General features: G+C 47.7%; 1 protein-coding gene across 4 annotated transcripts in view; it reads left to right on the forward strand.

Annotated features, from left to right (window-relative positions):
• Nucleotides 1–18,923, forward strand: part of CFAP61 (cilia and flagella associated protein 61) — a 252,953-nt gene that overhangs the window by 96,927 nt on the left and 137,103 nt on the right. For 3 of the 4 annotated variants that reach the window (XM_008256339.4, XM_008256341.4, XM_008256340.4), the window contains 3 exons: nucleotides 556–633; nucleotides 7,291–7,497; nucleotides 12,772–12,906. In XM_008256339.4, the coding sequence (XP_008254561.2) occupies nucleotides 556–633; nucleotides 7,291–7,497; nucleotides 12,772–12,906 (420 nt within the window). The remainder of the gene's footprint in view (nucleotides 1–555; nucleotides 634–7,290; nucleotides 7,498–12,771; nucleotides 12,907–18,923) is intronic. The other variant, XM_051845334.2, reaches the window with a different exon arrangement.

Genomic DNA, 18,923 nt, shown 5'->3' on the forward strand with positions numbered 1-18,923 from the left:
CACTGCTTGGCTTATAGGGTTGGGGATGACAATCCCCAGAACACAGGGAGGGCTTTGAACTTAACACCTGGCCCAAAGTATGTCTTGGTAGATGTTGGTTCTGTCACTGGCGTGATGTAGTTATGTTTAAAAGCCACTATCAACAGCTTGCAGACATGCCAGGAGTGATTTTTTAAAAAGATTGATTTATTTATTTGAAAGAGCAACACAGAGAGAGAAGGAGAGGCAGAGAGAGAGAGAGAGAGAGAGAGAGAGAGAGGTCTTCCATCTGCTGGTTCACTTCCCAAAAGTCGATCCAAAGCCAGAAGCCAGGAGCCAGGAGCCAGGAGCTTCCTCCAGGTCTCCCACACGGGTGCAGGGGCCCAAGCACTTGGGCCATCTTCCACTGCTTTCCCAGGCCATAGCAGAGAGCTGGATCAGAAGTGGAGCAACCAGGTCTCGAACCAGTGTCCGTATGGGATGCCGGCACTGCAGGCGGCTCTACCCATGACACCACAGCACCGGCACCAGTAGTGATATTTTTAAGGGGCTCCAAATACACATTTATCTTTTCAGGATGGAACTCCGCTCCAGGTATTTGTAGCCGAAGTTGCAGAAGAAATAGTTGGCATTGCTGTGATCAGAAACGAAATGGTAAGTGGTGAGACAGACGTTGATTTCCCTGATTCACCTTTGAACATCATCAGTTAGCACACAGTGCCCATCCTCGGGTTTTATTCTGACTGACTTCATGTGAATGCCCTCTCCTTTTGAAGGATATGGTCATCATCTGCCTGCATCCCGATGGGCAGCCTCTCAAATCTCCGTTTTTCTTTTGCAGCCCAAAATGTTTAAAATACAGCAAAGGAAACAAGAAAACAGTCTCACTCTGAAAATTCAAGTCATCGTCCACTGCACATGTATTTCTGCATGTTGATGTGTGTTTCTCCCACTGTTCTCTGCACAGGATTACTGCTGTAGTTAGGCATGTATTCTTCCCAGTGTTCTTGCTTGCATTCAATCACATCCACTGTGTGTGTGTGTGTGTGTGTGTATGCGCACACATGCACACACATTTTTTCCCAATTTACAGCCAGTTATTACAAAGCATTTATTACTGAGCAGTCCATTCTTTCCCTGCTGATTTAAAATGCTGCTTTTACTTTTATTAAATTTCCATGTGCCTGTGTCTATTTTAAGCTCCGTTCTGTTCCATGGATGTATATGCAGCTACCTATTGCATTATTGCGTGCTTTGATATCTGCTAGGGAAGTCTTGTTTATCTTCTTTTTTCTAAATTTCTTTTTTTTCCTTGACTATTTTCTCCCCAGATCAACCTTGTCATACTTGTTTATGAATTTACTTGTGCCTACATGGATTTTATAGGACAGTTTAGGTGAAATTGGCTTTATCAAAGTATCAAGACTTCCTTCTGGGAACAGGGCTTCCTGCATAGGTGGTGGAGTTCAACCCTTTGGTTTAGGTTCTCTGGGACTGTTTTATGACTTTTTTATGTATTATTTTTCTGTTGAATACTTTGCTGTATAGGTATGGTCTCCACCCTTCTCTACCTCCCTCTGTCCCCTGGAGCCTGAGCAGATGGGCGGCATCGTGGTGCCTTTGCCCTTGGCTCAGGGGAAGCCCTGCTTAGGAGAGGGGAAGGTGGTGAGGTAGGGAGGCCTGAGCTGATCAGCTCTCCACTGAACCCCCTGACCTTTTCAAGGTGACCTCCTCTCCGGGACACTCTTTTCGTGAGTCCCTGCAGCCAGTCCTCCTGCCAGGCCACCTACCTAGCATGGAAGTAGCACCCAGTTGCTGCTGCACCACCCCGGCTCATCTCCCTGCACCCTGCCCCATTCTTGCAGCTATTCCCTTTGTTGACTCCGCCTCCAATTATCCTAATTTATAAGTAGACCCTCTGTTTTCCTGCTGAGACTCTGACCCAGGACAACACTGAACATTTATGAATTATTTCTACAAGTTTCATCATTTTTTTTCTTGGTCTTACAAATGGAATTCTTCATTTCACCTTCTAAACGTTACTTTTGGTATGTTTAGGAGAACAACTAACTTTTGCATTTTGATCTTGCATCTTAGTCTCTTATTAGCCGTGGGAGTTTTCCAGTTGATTCTGTCTTGCCGAAGCATCACTTGGCCCGAGTAGTTCTAGGGCATGCTCTGGAATCCCGCTCTTGATGGGGCAGTGGCAAGGTCACTGCAGCAGATGGTGTGGGATGAGAGATGCTGCTTTGGGTGGTCAGACTCTTTTTACCATGGGAATCTGCCATGCCTGCCTTTTTAGTAGTTATTTCTTTTCTTATTCCTTTTCCAGTTTCATTGTTTGGGTAGAATAACACTGAATAGTCGTATTGATAATGGCTACTTTTGTGATTTTTTTAAAAGATTTATCATACATTTGAAAGGCAGAGAGAGAGGGGGAGAAGGAGACAGGGAGGTGGGAGAGAGAGAGAGGGAGGTGTGCTCTTCCATCCATGGGTTCACTCCCCAGATGGCTGCAACAGCCAAGTCTGAACCAGGCTGAAGTCAGGTGCTGGAAACTGCACCCTGGTCACCCACATGGGTGGCAGGGTACTGGGGCCATCCTCCACTGCCTTCCCAGGTTCATTAGCAGGAAGCTGGATCAGACAGAGTAGCTGGGACTTGAACCAGCACTCCAGTATGGGATGCCAGTGTTGCAGGTGGCAGCTTAACCTGCTGTGCCACAGCATGACCCCCTTTTGTGGTATTCCTGATTTAATGAGGTGACTCTATATTTTCCTGCATTTAGCATAAATAATTGCTCTAGGTTTCTGGGAGATATCCTTTATCAAATTAAGGAAGGTTTCTATTTCTAGCTTACTGGAAGCTGTTTATTATTATGAACAGGTACTGCATTTTATCAAATGCACGTTTGGCATTTATAATGTCATCTTGCTTTATTTCTTTTTTTTTAAGATTTATTTATTTGAAAGTCAGAGTTACACAGAGAGAGGAGTTGCGGTGGGGCGGGGCCCTCCATCCGCTGGTTCACTCCCCAGTTTGGCCGCGATGACCAGAGCTGCACAAATCCGAAGCTAGGAGACAGGAGATTCTTCCCAGTCTCCCATGCAGGTGCAGGGCCCCAAGGACCTGAGCCATCTTCTACTATTTTCCCAGGCCATAGCAGAGAGCTGGATCAGAAGTTGAGCAGCCAGGACTCGAACTAGCACTCATATGGGATGCCAGCACTGCAGGTGGCTGCTTTACTCACTACACCACAGCACCGGCCCCAGCTTTATTTCCTTAGGGTTTCTTGCATTCATTCTCTTTTTCATTCCCTATTCTGGAGAGGGGTGGTGGACTGTTAGGTCTTTGAGTCTACACGTATACAACAACTTTTAATTGTGTCCTCACACTGACCCGGTACAGTCCTGGACATTTATGATTTATCTCTGCAAGTTTTGTGGCTTCTCTTGGTTGTGTATAGAGTTCTCATCCAAATTATTGTCAGAATGTTGATGTTTGTACTCTTTTTTTTAAAAAAAGATTTTATTTATTGTTTATTTGAAAGGCAGAGTTACAAAGAGGCAGAAATAGAGACTGAGAGAGGTCTTCCATCCTTTTGTTCACTCCCCAGATAGCCGCAATGGCCAGGGCTGTGCTGATCCGAAGCCAGGAGCCAGGAGCTTGTTCCCCATCTCCCACCTGGGTGCAGGGGCCCAAGCATCTGGGCCATCCTCCACTGCTTTCCCAGGCCATAGCTGAGAGCTGGATCAGAAGTGGAGCAGCTGCTGGGACTGATGCCAGCACTGCAGGCAGCGGCTTTACCCACTATGCCATGGTGCCGGCCCCAGTGTTTGTGCTCTTTGTCTTCCAGTATCCAATATTACTGGTGCAATACCATCATATGTCAACTGGGATCTTGACTGTTTGTAAATATATGTGTTTATTTACTCTCTGAAGAATTAGATTTTCTTCTCACCCCAGAAATTCTGAAATTTTGCCAAAGTATCTTGCCTCTTTTGAGAAGTACTTTCTTCTACAATTTCATTCATTCTTTCTTTTTTTTAAATTTCATTCTTTCTTCCCCTTCATTTCCTCCATTCTTCTCGGATCTCTTGAATTGGTCCTCCAATGCCTCTTAGTGTCTCTCGCATTTCTTACTCATCATTTTAGAAGATTTCCTTGATTTTGCCTTCTGAGTCCCTAATCCAGTCTTCAGCCATGTTTATTCTATCATCCAGGTCTTCTGTTGGAATGTTAATTTCAGACTTCATACACTTAACTCTCAAGCCTCTTTTACTTTTTTATTGTTCCTCTTTGGTATCACCTTATTTGTACTGTTAGGTGCAAGATCCTTTGTGGCATCCCTGAGGACATGATGTCGATTGTTTCTTCTCAATTCCCTCCTATTCCCAGAATAATCTTTGTTTCCTGTGTAGTCACTAGTCACCTGTCTGTTTCTCCATTCTCCATTGGTCAGTTTTTCTACAGTCCGTCCAAGTCATGAATGAAAGATCAAGTTTTCAGTATGGGAGGCTGTGTATTTCTCCATTGCATCTCTCCTGCCGCTGGCAGGCCCCCCACCTGCTCTGTCTCATTGGGAAGGTGCTGTCCATTGTCTGGGTTCATTTTTCATGCTGGAATGTAGCACCAGCAGGCAGGCAGGGACCTCCAAGTGGCCAAGGTAGGAAGGATTAGCCTAATGGTAGGGTGGTAGGGTTTCTTTTCCAGGCAAAAATTTCCTGTAAGGTAGAACTTACATCCTTGCCCCCATTGTGCTGCCATGATTAAAAAAAAAAAGGTGTTTTTTATTGTTATTTTAAGGGACTTGGAATGGGAGGAAAACTAGATGACCCATCTGCTGTTTAGAGCGAGTACCTCTGTTGGCTCTTTGCTTTTTAGTTTTCAGTGATTTTTCAGGTAGAGTCTTACAGGCCCTGTTTGTCAGGAGTTGAAATCTCATGTCATCAGAGCCACTGTCACCTTGGGTTCTGCCCCTCTGTCCCCAACCCCCAGTGGTGTGCATGACGGGCAGGTGAAGCAGAACCGGGGAAGCAGTATTTGATCAGAGCGGATGAGCCCCTGGTCCCCAATGCAATGCAGGAAGACAAAGCATGGGGCCAGTGTTGGGCCCTTGGGAGCAGGAGCAGTGTGCCCCAAGTTTCCTTTTGCATGTAAATACTCACTAGCCCTTTAAATTACCTTCTACCGAGTAAAAATCGCTGTACCTCAGGAGAGTAGGGCTAGATGAGGCTAAGTCTCACAGCCCAGCCACACGTGCCCATCAAGGTGTGTGTTCGTTTTATTTTTTAAAAGAGTTATTTATTTATTTGAAAGAGTTACACAGAGAGAGAAGGAGAGGCAGAGAGAGAGAGGTCTTCCATCCACTGGTTCACTCCCCAATTAGCTGCAATGGCAGGAGCTGTGCTGATCTGAAGCCAGGAGCTTCTTTCGGGTCTCTCATGTGGGTGCAGGGGCCCAAGGACTTGGGCCATCTTCCATTGCTTTCCCAGGCCATAGCAGAGAGCTGGATCGGAAGTGGAGCAGCCGGGACCCAAACCAGTGCCCATATGGGATGCCGGCACTTGAGGCGGCTGCTTTACCTACTACACCATAGCGCTGGCCCCAAGGTGTGTGTTCTGTGAGATGGCACTTTCCACATAGCGAGTCCAGGGACTGCGAGTGGGTCTGTTCTGCCACCTCCTGAATTTCCCACATGCTTGGTCTCGTGCCAACCAGCTTCTGCTCATCCTGCCCAGCAGTGGTCAGGGGGCCACCAGTGGCCAGTGGCAAAGGCTCAAAGCTCTCAGAATTGTTAGCAGCCAGTAAAAGGAACAAGTTCCAAAGCTGTAACTTTCAAGAAACCCAATTTCTTTTTTTAACTTTTATTTAATGAATATAAATTTCCACAGTACAGCTTATGGATTACAGTGTCTCCCCCCCATAACTTCCCTCCCACCCGCAACCTCCCGTTTCCCTCTCCCTCCCCCCTTCCATTTACATCAAGATTCATTTTCAATTCTCTTTATATACAGAAGATCAGTTTAGCATATATTAAGTAAAGATTTCAACAGTTTGCACCCACATAGAAACACAAAGTGAAAAATACTGTTTGAGTACTAGTTATAGCATTAAATCACAATGTACAGCACATTAAGGACAGAGATCCTACATGACGAGTAAGTGCACAGTGACTCCTGTTGTTGACTTAACAAATTGACACTCTTGATTATGGCATCAGTAATCACCATGGGCTCTAGTCATGAGTTGCCAAGGCTATGGAAGCCTTTTGAGTTCACCGACTCTGATCATATTTGGACAAGGTTGTAGTCAAAGTGGAAGTTCACTCCTCCCTTCAGAGAAAGGTACCTCCTTCTTTGATGACCTGTTCTTTTTTTTTTTTTTTTTAATTTTTTGACAGGCAGAGTGGACAGTGAGAGGGAGAGACAGAGAGAAAGATCTTCCTTTGCCATTGGTTCACCCTCCAATGGCCACCGCGGCCGGTGCGCTGCGGCCAACGCACCGCACTGATCCGATGGCAGAAACCAGGTACTTATCCTGGTCTCCCATGGGGTGCAGGGCCCAAGTGCTTGGGCCATCCTCCACTGAACTCCCTGGCGACAGCAGAGAGCTTGCCTGGAAGAGGGGCAACTGGGACAGAATCCAGCACCCCGACCGGGACTAGAACCTGATGTGCTGGCGCCACAAGGCGGAGGATTAGCCTAGTGAGCCGCGGCGCCGGCGATGACCTGTTCTTTCCACTGGGATTTTACTCACAGAGATCTTTCATTTAGGTCATTTTTTTTTTTTTTTGACAGAGTGTCTTGGCTTTCCATGCTTGAAATACTCTCATGGGCTTTTCAGCCAGATCTGCATGCCTTAAGGGCTGATTCTGAGGCCAGAGTGCTATTTAGGACATCTGCCATTCTATGAGTCTGCTGTGTATCTCGCTTCCCATGTTGGATCGTTCTCTCCCTTTTTTATTCTATCAGTTAGTATTTGCAGACACTAGTCTTGTTTATGTGATCCCTTTGACTCTTAGTCCTATTATGATCAATTGTGAACAGAAATTGATCACTTGGACTAGTGAGATGGCATTGGTACATGCCACCTTGATGGGATTGAATTGGAATCCCCTGGTATGTTTCTAACTCTACCGTTTGGGGCAAGTCCAATTTCTAATGAGAAAATTTAACAAGGAAGACAAGGCAGTAAATAATGGAAGAGAAAAATACGCATCTTGCTATTGTGCCTAAAGCCATTTTCATAGCCACGCATCACAGCACGCATGTGACTTGCCTGGCGCCTCCTCTCCCTAACCTTTCGCAGGATATAGAGTACATCCGGTCCCACTACAACATCGAGGACTTCATCTACTTCAGCCACCACCAGCGGGAGGAGCACGGGCACTTGTACCACTTCGCCCTGAACCCTGTCTTCCGGCACTACACCAAGTTTTTTCTGAAGGAGATCCTCCGTTTAGGCTACAAGTCCTGCCTCTACTACCCAATTTATCCACAGTGCCGGGAAGGCAAGGTAAGGGCACGTGGTGACGCGGTCTCCTGGCGGGGCAGGGTTCCTGGTGTCATCACTGGTGTTGTGAGCCACATTTTGTGCCTTCCTCTCTGGGTGGGCTTGGGTTGTAACAGGGATCTGAATTTCCCCTGGGTGTACTGAGTTTCGCCCTTTTCTTATGCTACAGCAAAAGTCCAAGAAGCTTTGAGTTACTAAGACAATCACAACCAATGTGATTAGAACAATTTGTTGGCTTTTTTTTCCATATTGACAAAAAAGAAACTGAAAGCTAGGCCAAAAAATGCTCTCAGAGACATGAAAATCAAATTCTTTCTTTTTTTTTTTAAGATTTATTTATTTATTTATTTGAAAGTCAGAGTTACACAGAGAGAGAAGGAGAGGCAGAGAAGTCTTCGATCTGTTGGTTCACTCCCCAATTGGCCACAATGGCCGGAGCTTCTCCCACGCGGGTACAGGGGCCCAAGGACTTGGGCCATCTTCTACTGCTTTCCCAGGCCATAGCAGAGAGCTGGATCAGAAGAGAAGCAGCCGGGACTAGAACCAGCACCCATATGGGATGCTGGCACCTTAGGCCAGGGCGTTAACCCACTGCACCACAGCACCGGCCCTCAATTATTTCTTATGCTACAATAGTGCAATGCCAAAATGACCCTAGCGTGTTCCCTCAAGCCAAGACTACATTTGAGTAATGAATGCACAGAATAAATTGTTTGTATTCTATCAAATTGGTGTGACTACCAGGGCATTCCAAATAAGCACTATAATCACCTCATAAAAGTGATGGATCAAAGTGGAGATATGTAATCCCACTGTAACCTTTACGTAGTAAAGCCCTGTGTCACTCCATGTAATATGTATTATGTTTATGCAAACTAATACTGTTGTGATAAACAGGGACCTAACGTGTGCACATAATGGTTCTGTACATGCACCTCTAGCAAGCCCTGCGTCTTACTGCCACTTCCCCTTTACATGCTACTTCTCCCTAGCAGAGCTTACACATTTCACCAGGAAGGCCAAGGTGCTTGTCTCTCTTATTCAAAGCCCGCTCCCAAAGCTTAGAAATCACACACACACACACACACACACACACACCAGAGTCACACTCCCTGTGCACACACATGCATTCACACTCACTCATGTACACGTACATACACCTACACACTGTGCCCTGAGTAGTTCACAGGCAGGAGCCATTCAGGCTGGATCCCCCAAGGGTTTGTATTCTGCAGGTTGGCCCTGAGTCCCTGAGACTCACTGGTCCTCGACTCTGTACAGACTCGAGGAGTGCTGATGGCCTTCAGCCACTGGACCAGGCAGAAGCCGTTCCAGTAGATTCCACTCAGGATCTCAGAGCTTTTCATACTCTGCCGAGATGCTGTGGTGCCGTCACTTTCCTTCTTAGTGACCACAGGGGAGTGGAGCACATTAAAATGACATTATCTATTGATTTTTTTTTAAAAAGATGGATTTATTTATTTATTTGAAAGGCGGAAAGAGAGAGACAGACAGACACAAAGACAGAGAGAGGGAGACTGACCATCTGCTGGCTCACTCCCCAAATGGTCGCAATGGCTGGGACTAGGCCAGACTGAAGCTGGGGGCCTAGAACTTCATCTGGGTCTCCCACATGGGTGGCAGGGCCCAAGCACTTGGGCCATCTTCTATGGCTTTCCCAGGCGCATTAGCAGGGAGCTGGATCAGAAGTGGGACTTAGACCTAATCTGCTACATCACAATGCTGGCCCCCTATTTATTTGATTTTTTTATTAAACAATCTGAAGTGTGTAGTGCATATATATAACACTAATTTTGCCAGTGTATCTTATTTAGCAAAAGCCTTTTGGAGAAGTGTGGAGAGAATAGAGAAGAAACAAGAAAAAACATGGAAAAAATTTTAATGAGATGCACATGTTGCTCTTGTGATTTTTTTTTCCTGTCAAAACACAGTATGGAGGTGGATGCTGGATCTAGCGGTTAAGACGTCAGTTAGGACGCCTACATCTCACAGTAGAGGACCTGGGTTCAGTACCAGGCACCAGCCATTGACTCCAGCTTCCTGCTATTGCAGACACTGGGAGGCAGTGATGCTCAAGTGATTGGGTTTCTCCCCCAAAGTGGGAGACCTGAATTGAGTTCCTGGCTCCCAGCTTCAACCTTGACCCAGCCCCAGCTTCTGTGGTCATATGGAGAATGACCCAGCAGATGGGAGCTCTCTCTCATCTGTCTCTCAAATAAATAAATAAATAAATAAATAATTTTTTTTTTAAAAAGGTCGCATTGGGGCCAACTCTGTGGCACAGCAGGTTAAAGCACTGGCATCCCTTATGGGTGCCAGTTTGAGTCCTGGCTACTCCACTTCCAATCCAGCTCTCTGCTATGGCCTGGGAAAGCAATGGAAGATGGCCCAAGTGCTTGGGCCCTTGTACCACATGGAAGAACTGGAAGAAGCTCCTGGCTCCTGGCTTTGGCCTGGCCCAGCCCTGGTTGTTGCGGCCATTTGGGGAGTGAACCAGCAGATGGGAGATCAATCTCTCTCTGTCTCCGCCTCTCTCTCTGTAACTCTGTCTTTCAAATAAATAAATAAATCTTTTTTTTAAAATGCAGCATAATAGCAATGCAATTGCCCTAGATTTGGACTTAATGAGATGGGAAGGTAACAGTTTTGCTGGAAAATTCTGGTCCTGCACAATTTCCTTTCACTTTGTATTTGGCCAGATGCCAACTGTGTGACCTTCAGGATGCGATATTAAGTGCTTAGTTTTTATTCATGATGTTGCCGGGATGTGCTAGGTTGGAGAGAGTCCATTTCTGTCCATAACTAAAATAATGTCTTGGGCATTTCATGGAATGTTCGTTCATGTAATTACCTCAACGGTGTGGAATGGGGAATATGTTACAACTGTATATTCTAAGTGCTATAGAAACATTTGGAAACAGATTTCCTGGCAGTCTGCACTTCCAGTTGATTTACACATATACATTTAAAACAAACGTAAGCAGTAGTTCCAAATACTTTGGATAAGGATTTATAAATTCAGCTGTCAATCCCCAGTTGACTTCAGTGAAGATTTGGGGCTGGCATTTATGCAGATAATTGTTTGAGTGTACTTAAAAAGGTCTGCAGAGAGCCAGTATTGTGGCACAGTGGGTTAAGCTGCCACCCAGCATCCCTGTGGGTACCAGTTCAAGTCCCAGCTGCTCCACTTCCAATCCAGCTCCCTACTAATGTGCCTGGAAAAGCAGCAAAAGATGGCACAACTGCTTGGCTCCTGCATGCACTTGGGAGACCTGGAAGAAGCTCCTGGCTCCTGGCTTTGGCCTGGCCCAGCCCCCTGCCACTGTAGCCATTTTGGGGGAGTGAACTAGCAAATGGAAGATCTCTCTCTCTCTCTCTCTTTGTAATTCTCCTTTACAAATAAATAAATAAATAAAATCTTATAAAAAAGTTTTGTGGAAAAATGACATTAAAAGATAAGTTTATTTTGGAACAAAATATCGCTTTTTCATAGTATGCATTTTTCCATGAACTTGCTGAGGGAACTCACGGGCATTAAAGCAGAACTCTGAAAGCTGTGGGGCGGCAGGTTAAGCCACGGCTCGGGATGCTTGTGTCCCATATCCAAGTGCTGGTTTGAGACCTGGCACTCCCGCTGCTGATCCAGCTTCCTGCTAATGCATCCTGGGAGGCAGCAGATGATGGCTCAAGTGCTTGGGCCCTGCCGCCCACGTGGGAGAGCTGGATGGAGTTCTGGCTCCTGGGTCTGACCTCGCTCAGCTGTGGATGTTGCAAGCATTTGGAGAGTGAACCTGCAAATGGAAGATTCTCTCTTTCTCCATCACTCTGCCTTTCAAGTAGATGAAAATAAATAAATACACATAAACATACTAAAAAAAAAAAAACAGAACTCTGGCTAGGAATTTCTGGCTTCTGTTTCTTAGTTTGTGAAGTTCAAAGGTGAGGGTTTACAGAAACTCCTGTTAGAAGCTCTTAGAGATGCCTGGGCCTTTTCTAAAACAGCAGAATCTTCTCGCGTGAGCTCTGCTCTTCAGGAAGTTACACCTGTCGTTCGGTTCTATGTTCTTACTTTCCAGCCTACATTCAGTAAATGGACCGTCAGACGTTCTGGTTGCTCAGTTTACCTCTCGAGGATTAAAACAGTTACAATGCTCTAAGTCGGTGTCACCCAAACGCCAAGATTTCATCCCCATGTGAGAAATTAAGCTCACCATGTTCAGCTTTCTCTGTCAAGTTAGTTTCTTAAGATTTTTTTTTATTTGAAAGGCAGAGTGAGAGAGAGAGGGAGACACAGAGAGACAGACAGATCTTCCATTTGCTGGTTCACTCCCCAAATAGCTGCAACATCTGGGTCTGGCCCAGGAGCCTGGAGCTTCCTTGGATCTCCCATGCGAGTGCAGGGGCCCAGGCACTTGGGCCATCTTCCACTGCTTTCCTAGGCCATAGCAGAGAGCTGGATCAGAAGAGGAGCAGCCGGGACTTGAACCGGTGCCCATATAGGATGCTGGTGCTGCAGGGGGCGGCTTTACCTGCTAAGCTGGCCACTCCTCTGCCAAGTTAAAAAAAAAAAAACTGGATAAAATTCATATTTAAAGTCCGTTCCTAAAACATGACTTACCCTAGTCCATTTCAGGAAGCATCCGTGCAACTCATCATTTAGTAATAGCCTGAGTCCACAGGACCTGCCCTGCTACCCCCACCTCCTCCACTTTCCAGGGCCAGACACGTGCTCTAAACTACTCAGTCGGGCCTGGCTGAAATCTACAGGAGCAACTCACACAACCAGGAAGACGTTCAGATGCACGCTGAGCTGCCCCTCGATGACATTTTTATCTGCCTGCCTCCTCGGAGCGGCTCGTGCCAAACACACAAAGGTTAACAGGACGCAGATAACACAGCTTAATGGGGTCAAATGAAGCTGATTCATGATCACTGTGGAGAGGAGTATCCTCCTGGGGAAAATACTTGTACTGAAAAAATCCCATAAACCAAAACCACTTGTTTATCTGTCATTCCCACAGAGATAGTAATGTAATTACCCTCGTAATTATCTTCATTAGTGTCAGGCATTATCTACAATTCATTCCTCTGCTCGAAGAGTATGTTTGTTTATCTGCCGATTTTTTTTCCCCCTTCCTGCCTCTCCGGACTTGGCCGAGCGCAGAGTTTTGTGTTTGCAAAGCCACACGCAGACATCTGCGCAGCCCCTCTCTCCGAGGTGCCCTTCCCCTACAACACAGACTGCTTGTCTTTCAGTTCCAGAGACCCTACGCCCACTCGCTGACATCTGCCCTCCATTACTTCGTGCCCGTGCGCCCACGACGACAGATTGTGTACCCGCTGGAAAAGCTTGGCACCAACGCCCCGTCCAAGGCGGTCTCCAAGGAGCCGGTGGGTAGCTGAGCGAGCTGGCAGGGCAAGGCGCGGCGCCAAGCTCCCGCGGGCTGGGCAGATGGGGCGGCGGCGCGGCCTTGGCCGGGCCAGGCTGCGCCTTAATCACAGGGAACCTGGCGCTCACACCCTCGCCGCCAGCGGCGTCTGCAGAACCGCGCGCGCGCGCGCACACACACACACACACACACACACTCAGCCCCCGGTCCGGAACAGCTGCCAGGGGTCGCCCTCCTGTCCCCGCCCCCCTCAGCTGACTGCACCCCTGGAAGTCGAAGCTCTGAGCGCTTGGGTCTGGGGACAGCACGGCTGGGCCAGGAAGCCGGGTTGACCGGTGTGGGCTGGCCCGCGTCCGCTGTCCCGGGTTGGTACCAGGGTTCCTCCTTGATGACGACCACCAAAGCCCTCGCAGGCACCGCAGGTGACCCCCAGGTCATATCAGATGGAGCCGCTTGCATCGTGCGTGCGTGCACACGCACACGAAACCGTCTCCGGAAACTTCACAGGGGAGAAACCTGAGTTTGTCAGGCTGGCTGGCAAGAGGGCTTGGTCGTATTTAAGTTGGGAAAGAACGGACCCTTTGGTGGGCTGAGATACAGCCTGTGTGGCCGAGAGGCGAGGGAAAGTTGAGGCTGTGCTCACGCGGTGCTCAAACGCGCATGCACCCCGGGTGGCGCCCCGGCCCCGCGCGGGCTGCCACGTTTGTGGAATCAGAAAACTCAGTGATGCCTGCTTTCCGGTAAGTTACGCGTGTGCGTCTGAGCAGACACCGAGAACCAATGGCAGCCCTTGCCCCTACTCCCATGCCAAGTCTGTATTCTGGAAAATGCTGGCCATAACACACACAGGTGCGCACTGTGGTGATAGCCACCCTTCTTGGTCGGCCGAAGCCGGGGGTGGGGGGGGGTCTTCCCTCGCCTTTTTTTTTTTTTAATGTACAATCCTAGGGCCGCCATTGTGGTGCAGCGGGTTAAGCCGCTCCTGCCACACAGGCATCCCATATGTGTGGCTGGTTGGGGTCTTGGCTGTTCCACCTCCAGTCCAGCTCCCTGCTGATGTGCCTGGGAGAACAGCAAGTACTTGGACCCCTGCCACCATGTGGGAGACCTGGATGGAGCTCCTGGCTCCTGGCTTCCACCTGGTCCAGCCCTGTGTGGCCAAATGGGGAGTGAACCAGCGGATGGAAGATTAATGCCGCTTTTCAAATAAATAAGTAAAAATGTTAAAACAAAACAAAACGTACAACCCATCATAGACTCATAGTTTAAAAAAAAAGAATTCCCAGAAAGATGACATTAAAAAGAAAAACCAAAGAGAATTGAAGTGCAGTTATTCTGTTACTAGGTTTTTTTTAAATATTTATTTGAGAATAGAGTTACAGAAAGATGGGGGGGGAGGTTTTCAATCTGCTGTTCACTCCCCAAATGGCCGCAACAGCTGGAGCTGGGCCAATCCAAAGCCAGTAGCCAGAAGCTCCTTCCGGGTCTCCCACATGGGTGCAGGGGCCCAAGGACTTGGACCATCTTCTACTACTTTCTCAGGCCATAGCAGAGAGCTGGATCAGAAGTAGAGCAACCAGGACTAGAACTGGCACACATATGGGATGCCGGCGCTGCAGGATTAGCCTATGGTACCACAGCACCGGCCCCTTTTACTAGTTTTAACAGACATGGAATTATTTTATCAAATTGCTATGAAAGCTGATGCTTCTTTCACTGTGGTCTTGGCAGTCCAGCCATAGCAGGCACGTGGGCACCTGTCCCAGACCACATGTGGAAGCGGCCCCTGAACCCCCAAATACTCCATGCCCTACTGCAGTGATTTTCCACTCTGGGCCCCATCTTGGACCTGATGCCCCCCCACACTTCTCCTCCGCCCATATCATTTTTAAGCAAACCCCGGACACCCAGCGTTTCGTTCTAGGCCGCAGACACGTTCTTAGCAGCTGGGCTACAGATGAAGTGTGTGAGCCCTGCCAGTGGACTCCTTGGGAATGAGAACCAGTGCTTTTAAGTTTGATGCAAAGAAAGTGCATTGGGCCAGTTAGAGTGATTGCAAGCGGGTGTCATTGAAACATGGCATCCGCAGAGCCAGGAGGACCCCAGGAGAAGGAGCTGGGAGGAAAAAGGGTGTGGATGCCCCAGTTGCTTCTTTGAGGTGAGTGGGAGCTCCGGGCTGGGAGAAAGAGAAAACATTTTGTCTCATTTCAGACAGTCCCATGTTTGGTGAACAGGTTGGTGTGATTTGAAATCATGGCTTCCGTTTACTAAGCTTCTGTGGTCACCTCAGTGCCCTGTGCTCCCCGTACCCCTCCAGCCCCGTTGCAATTCGGGACATCACCAAGATCATTGCAGGAACCTGGAGTTCAGGAAGACGTTAATGCTAACGCCTGCCCCTGCCACAGCAGGCTGTTGCGGGCGTTCAGCACCAGGTGGACTCTGGCTCTTTAAGGAGCGACTGTCACTGCTGCCTGCTGTAGTCCACTGTGAGCTAAGATTTCAGTCAAGATTTGGGATTTGGGTTTCGTACGCAAGATGTGTAAACATTTGAATCTTAAAATATTCCAGCAGAGGGGTGGTGAAGACCCCAATCCCCACGGGACAGTTCTGGAGTTCAGTTACTGTCTCTCTTTTTTTCTTTCTTTTTTTTTTTTTTTAATTTATTTATTTGACAGGTAGAGTTATAGACAGAGAGAGAGAGAGAGAGAGAGAGAGAGAGAGAGAAAGAGAGAGAGAAAGGTCTTCCTTCCTTTGGTTCACCCCCCCAAATGGCCGCTACAGCCGGCACTGCGCCGACCCGAAGCCAGGAGCCAGGTGCTTTTTCCTGATCTCCCATGCGGGTACAGGGACCCAAGGACTTGGGCCATCCTCCACTGCCCTCCGGGGTCACAGCAGATTGCTGGACTGAAAAAGGAGCAGCCGGGATTAGAATCCAGCACCCAAATGGGATGCTGGTACCACAGGCAGAGGATTAACCAAATGAGCCACGGCGCCGGCCCCCATCTCTTTTTGACATCTCAGTTGACTGAGACGGGCTGAGCCAAATGGAATTTCTGGAGGAGAGATTTGTCTGTGGCACTGAATGTGTGATTCTGAGAAGCGTGGCCGTGTTGCAGAGTTGAGCGGTTGTTACTGTGGACTTCCTTTCCCGCCCCCCGCCCTCCGACTTCACAGTGCCTCTCCCCCACCAGCATATCAGGCTTTTTAGGGAACCTTTCATTCCCTCTTCACTACCACATCATTTCTCTCACTGCACCCACCTTTCGTACCTTTTATCCTATTGAAAGCATCTTAGAGCTAGCATCTGTCCCCTCGCCCTCACCTAGGAAGCCAATCTTGGAGGGAACAGATCACTCCAGCATGAGTAATGGGAGAGAAAGCCTTTCATCTCGGTGGGTTGCCAATTTGAATCTGGCACAAGGCAGCAGTGACTGAAATTCATCCCTGCGTGGCAGGGAAAGTGCCCTTCCTCCCTCTGCACCTCCCTGCTCCCCCTCCCCCGCCACCCGCATGGTTTGGATGACAGGTGTGGCCCCTCACAACACCTTATCCATGGCTTCTGTTCATTGGCAGCCCACCCCCTGGCAGGATGCGAGAAAGGGCCTAGGAAGTGTGATTTTCATCCCAGGTTGCAGATCTAGACCCATGGATCCATCATCATTGTCTTTCCCAGCAGCCAGTGCAAACTCATCAATAAAAGAGACCAGGGTCATAATCCACAGGGTGGGCTTGCATGATTCTTTTCTGAGCTTGAATTTGCCACCTTGATCTGCTCATTTACATTCTTAGAGTTACTCTCACAGGCAGTTTCTGATAAATGAGCCATCATGGTTCAACACAGTACATAGATGCTGGGATCAGGGAAACACTCAAAATCTGGCCAAGTTGAATGGCCACAGCGACTACAGGCTGTGGAGCAAGATGTCATACACTCACTCGGGGTGGTTCTGTGTGCCAGCCTGTTTTATTTCCTTCCTGTCCCCTACAGGGATTCAGAGATAGCTGTGACACCAGCGCATCCCTGGAAAGAGCTTCCAGTCTAATTGCAGGTTAACTTGGAAGGAGGGCTTACATCAGCCCCCAGGGAGTGAGAGCCCAGACTCCAGAGAAATGGCCATGCTGGGATGAGATTTGTTTCTGTAGAATTCCTGGGGAAAGGGTGTGTTTGTGTATCAGGCACTGCTTCCCTTCCCAGGTTGGGAGTTTGATTATTTGTTAGGTTAAACTCCAGAAAATCTGCTTTGAACTGAAACAGCCCCTGCCCCTTGGTTCAGTATAAATAGATGTTCCATGCCATTCATTTTAGTTCATCTTGGTTCATAGCTGTCAAAGAATCACCATGCAATATCTCTCTCTCTCTCTCTCTCTCTCTCTCTCTCTCTCTCCTGCTCATATTTTTCAGGGCCACACCAACCCATCATTTTTCCTAAGGAACCAGTGCCTGTTGTTATTTTCCCTCCGCTAGTTTATTAGTGATGCTCTGTTAAATCTCAGCTAATGGATTCTTTGGAGGCCTCCATTTGGATTCCGTGCATTTGGTTCCCCCACATTTCCCCTTTGTCCTGCCACAAAGAAAAATGACGGTTTATGTAGCCCCCCTCTCGGAGTTAAATGCTGGCCCGCGCTTTCCTGGTATGTGATCTCTCTGGAAGATGTCACTCACTGGCATTCAGTTACCGTCTGAATTGCCCCTTTTCATCTGGGCTGTTCTTCCCCGGTCCAGCTATAATTACCATCTGACGGACTGTTACTGGATACTGTTTCACTTGTGCATCTGCTGCCCTAGGAAATTGCATTATTCTCCCAGCACCTGCTAGATTTTCCCCAGTTTAATTGTTTCCCAGCCCCTTCCTTAAACTTGGTAACTTGCACTGCCCCTGGTTGGACTTCCCTCGCTTGCATTTGTGGCCGTGGGGGTGTGTGTGATGTGTTTTTAAAATCAGCTCTTTAGCATGTTGTTGGTGGACGTTTCTAAAGATGCAAACCCATATGTGCACTGAATCTTATGAATGTGACCACGGTGATATTTCCCTGAAATGAAATTAATCCACTCTAAATCACCGCCATGAGTCAAGTTTGCTCTTTCAAGTCACTTCTCTGCCATTTCCTACGCTTTTAGGCTATATATAGGAGTTGCATTTTCTTCCATTTATAGTGAACCTTTTTCTCTGAGATTCTTAGAATTATTTACATAAAATCCTTCCTGGGCTTCTCCTCCCCCCCACCTTCAAACAATGCAAGTTCTATGGTCACTTATTTTCAGTTTTGCAAACACCATATATCAACATGACTTACAACCCAGTGGTTTATTACCATTCACTATCATAGTTCCTCCCTCTTAGTGAGTGATGAAACCAGGACTCCTGCTTGAACAGGTCTGGAACTCTGCCAAAGGTTTCTCATGGACTCTTCCCCTTGTAATGCTCACACCAGCACTTGTATCGATGAGGAGTCTTCACAAAGTTCATGGGAAATACATATTTTTGGAAGAATATGCACAGAAGAAATTCCAGTTTTTGCACCAAAATAACATCTTTTAATTCTATTTTCCATAAACTCTTTGAGGTTTCCTCTATACTGCGACCATCCCCCGTGCACCTGAACAAAACAGGTTTGCACAGATAATTTGTTGGAAGGCTGATCTAGTGACAGAGTTTCAAACACAGGCAGCTGGCTCCCCATACACCCACCTTTAGCCACGACATACGTACTTTCTTGCCTAAGAAACCAGAGACCTGATGTCTCGACCCATTACAGCCACAGAGAAGGCAGACCTCTTCGAGTCTCCCAGATCCTTGGTCCCAGCTACTTGACCAAAAGGTGACCCACAGACAGTTCCTTTCCCTGAGTGCAGTATGGGTTTTCCTCTTATCTGCATCACCTACTCTTGGCTTTGATCCCGACCATGGCTGGAACAGATATCTAGGTCCAAAATGGTATACCTGGGTCAGTATTTGAACACACCAGCTGATCCTGGCGGTCAGAAATTCTCTGTGTTGTAATGGCTTCTTGTTATAA

The sequence above is a fragment of the Oryctolagus cuniculus genome, chromosome 11 (assembly GCF_964237555.1).
Source record: "Oryctolagus cuniculus chromosome 11, mOryCun1.1, whole genome shotgun sequence".
NCBI lineage: Eukaryota > Metazoa > Chordata > Mammalia > Lagomorpha > Leporidae > Oryctolagus > Oryctolagus cuniculus.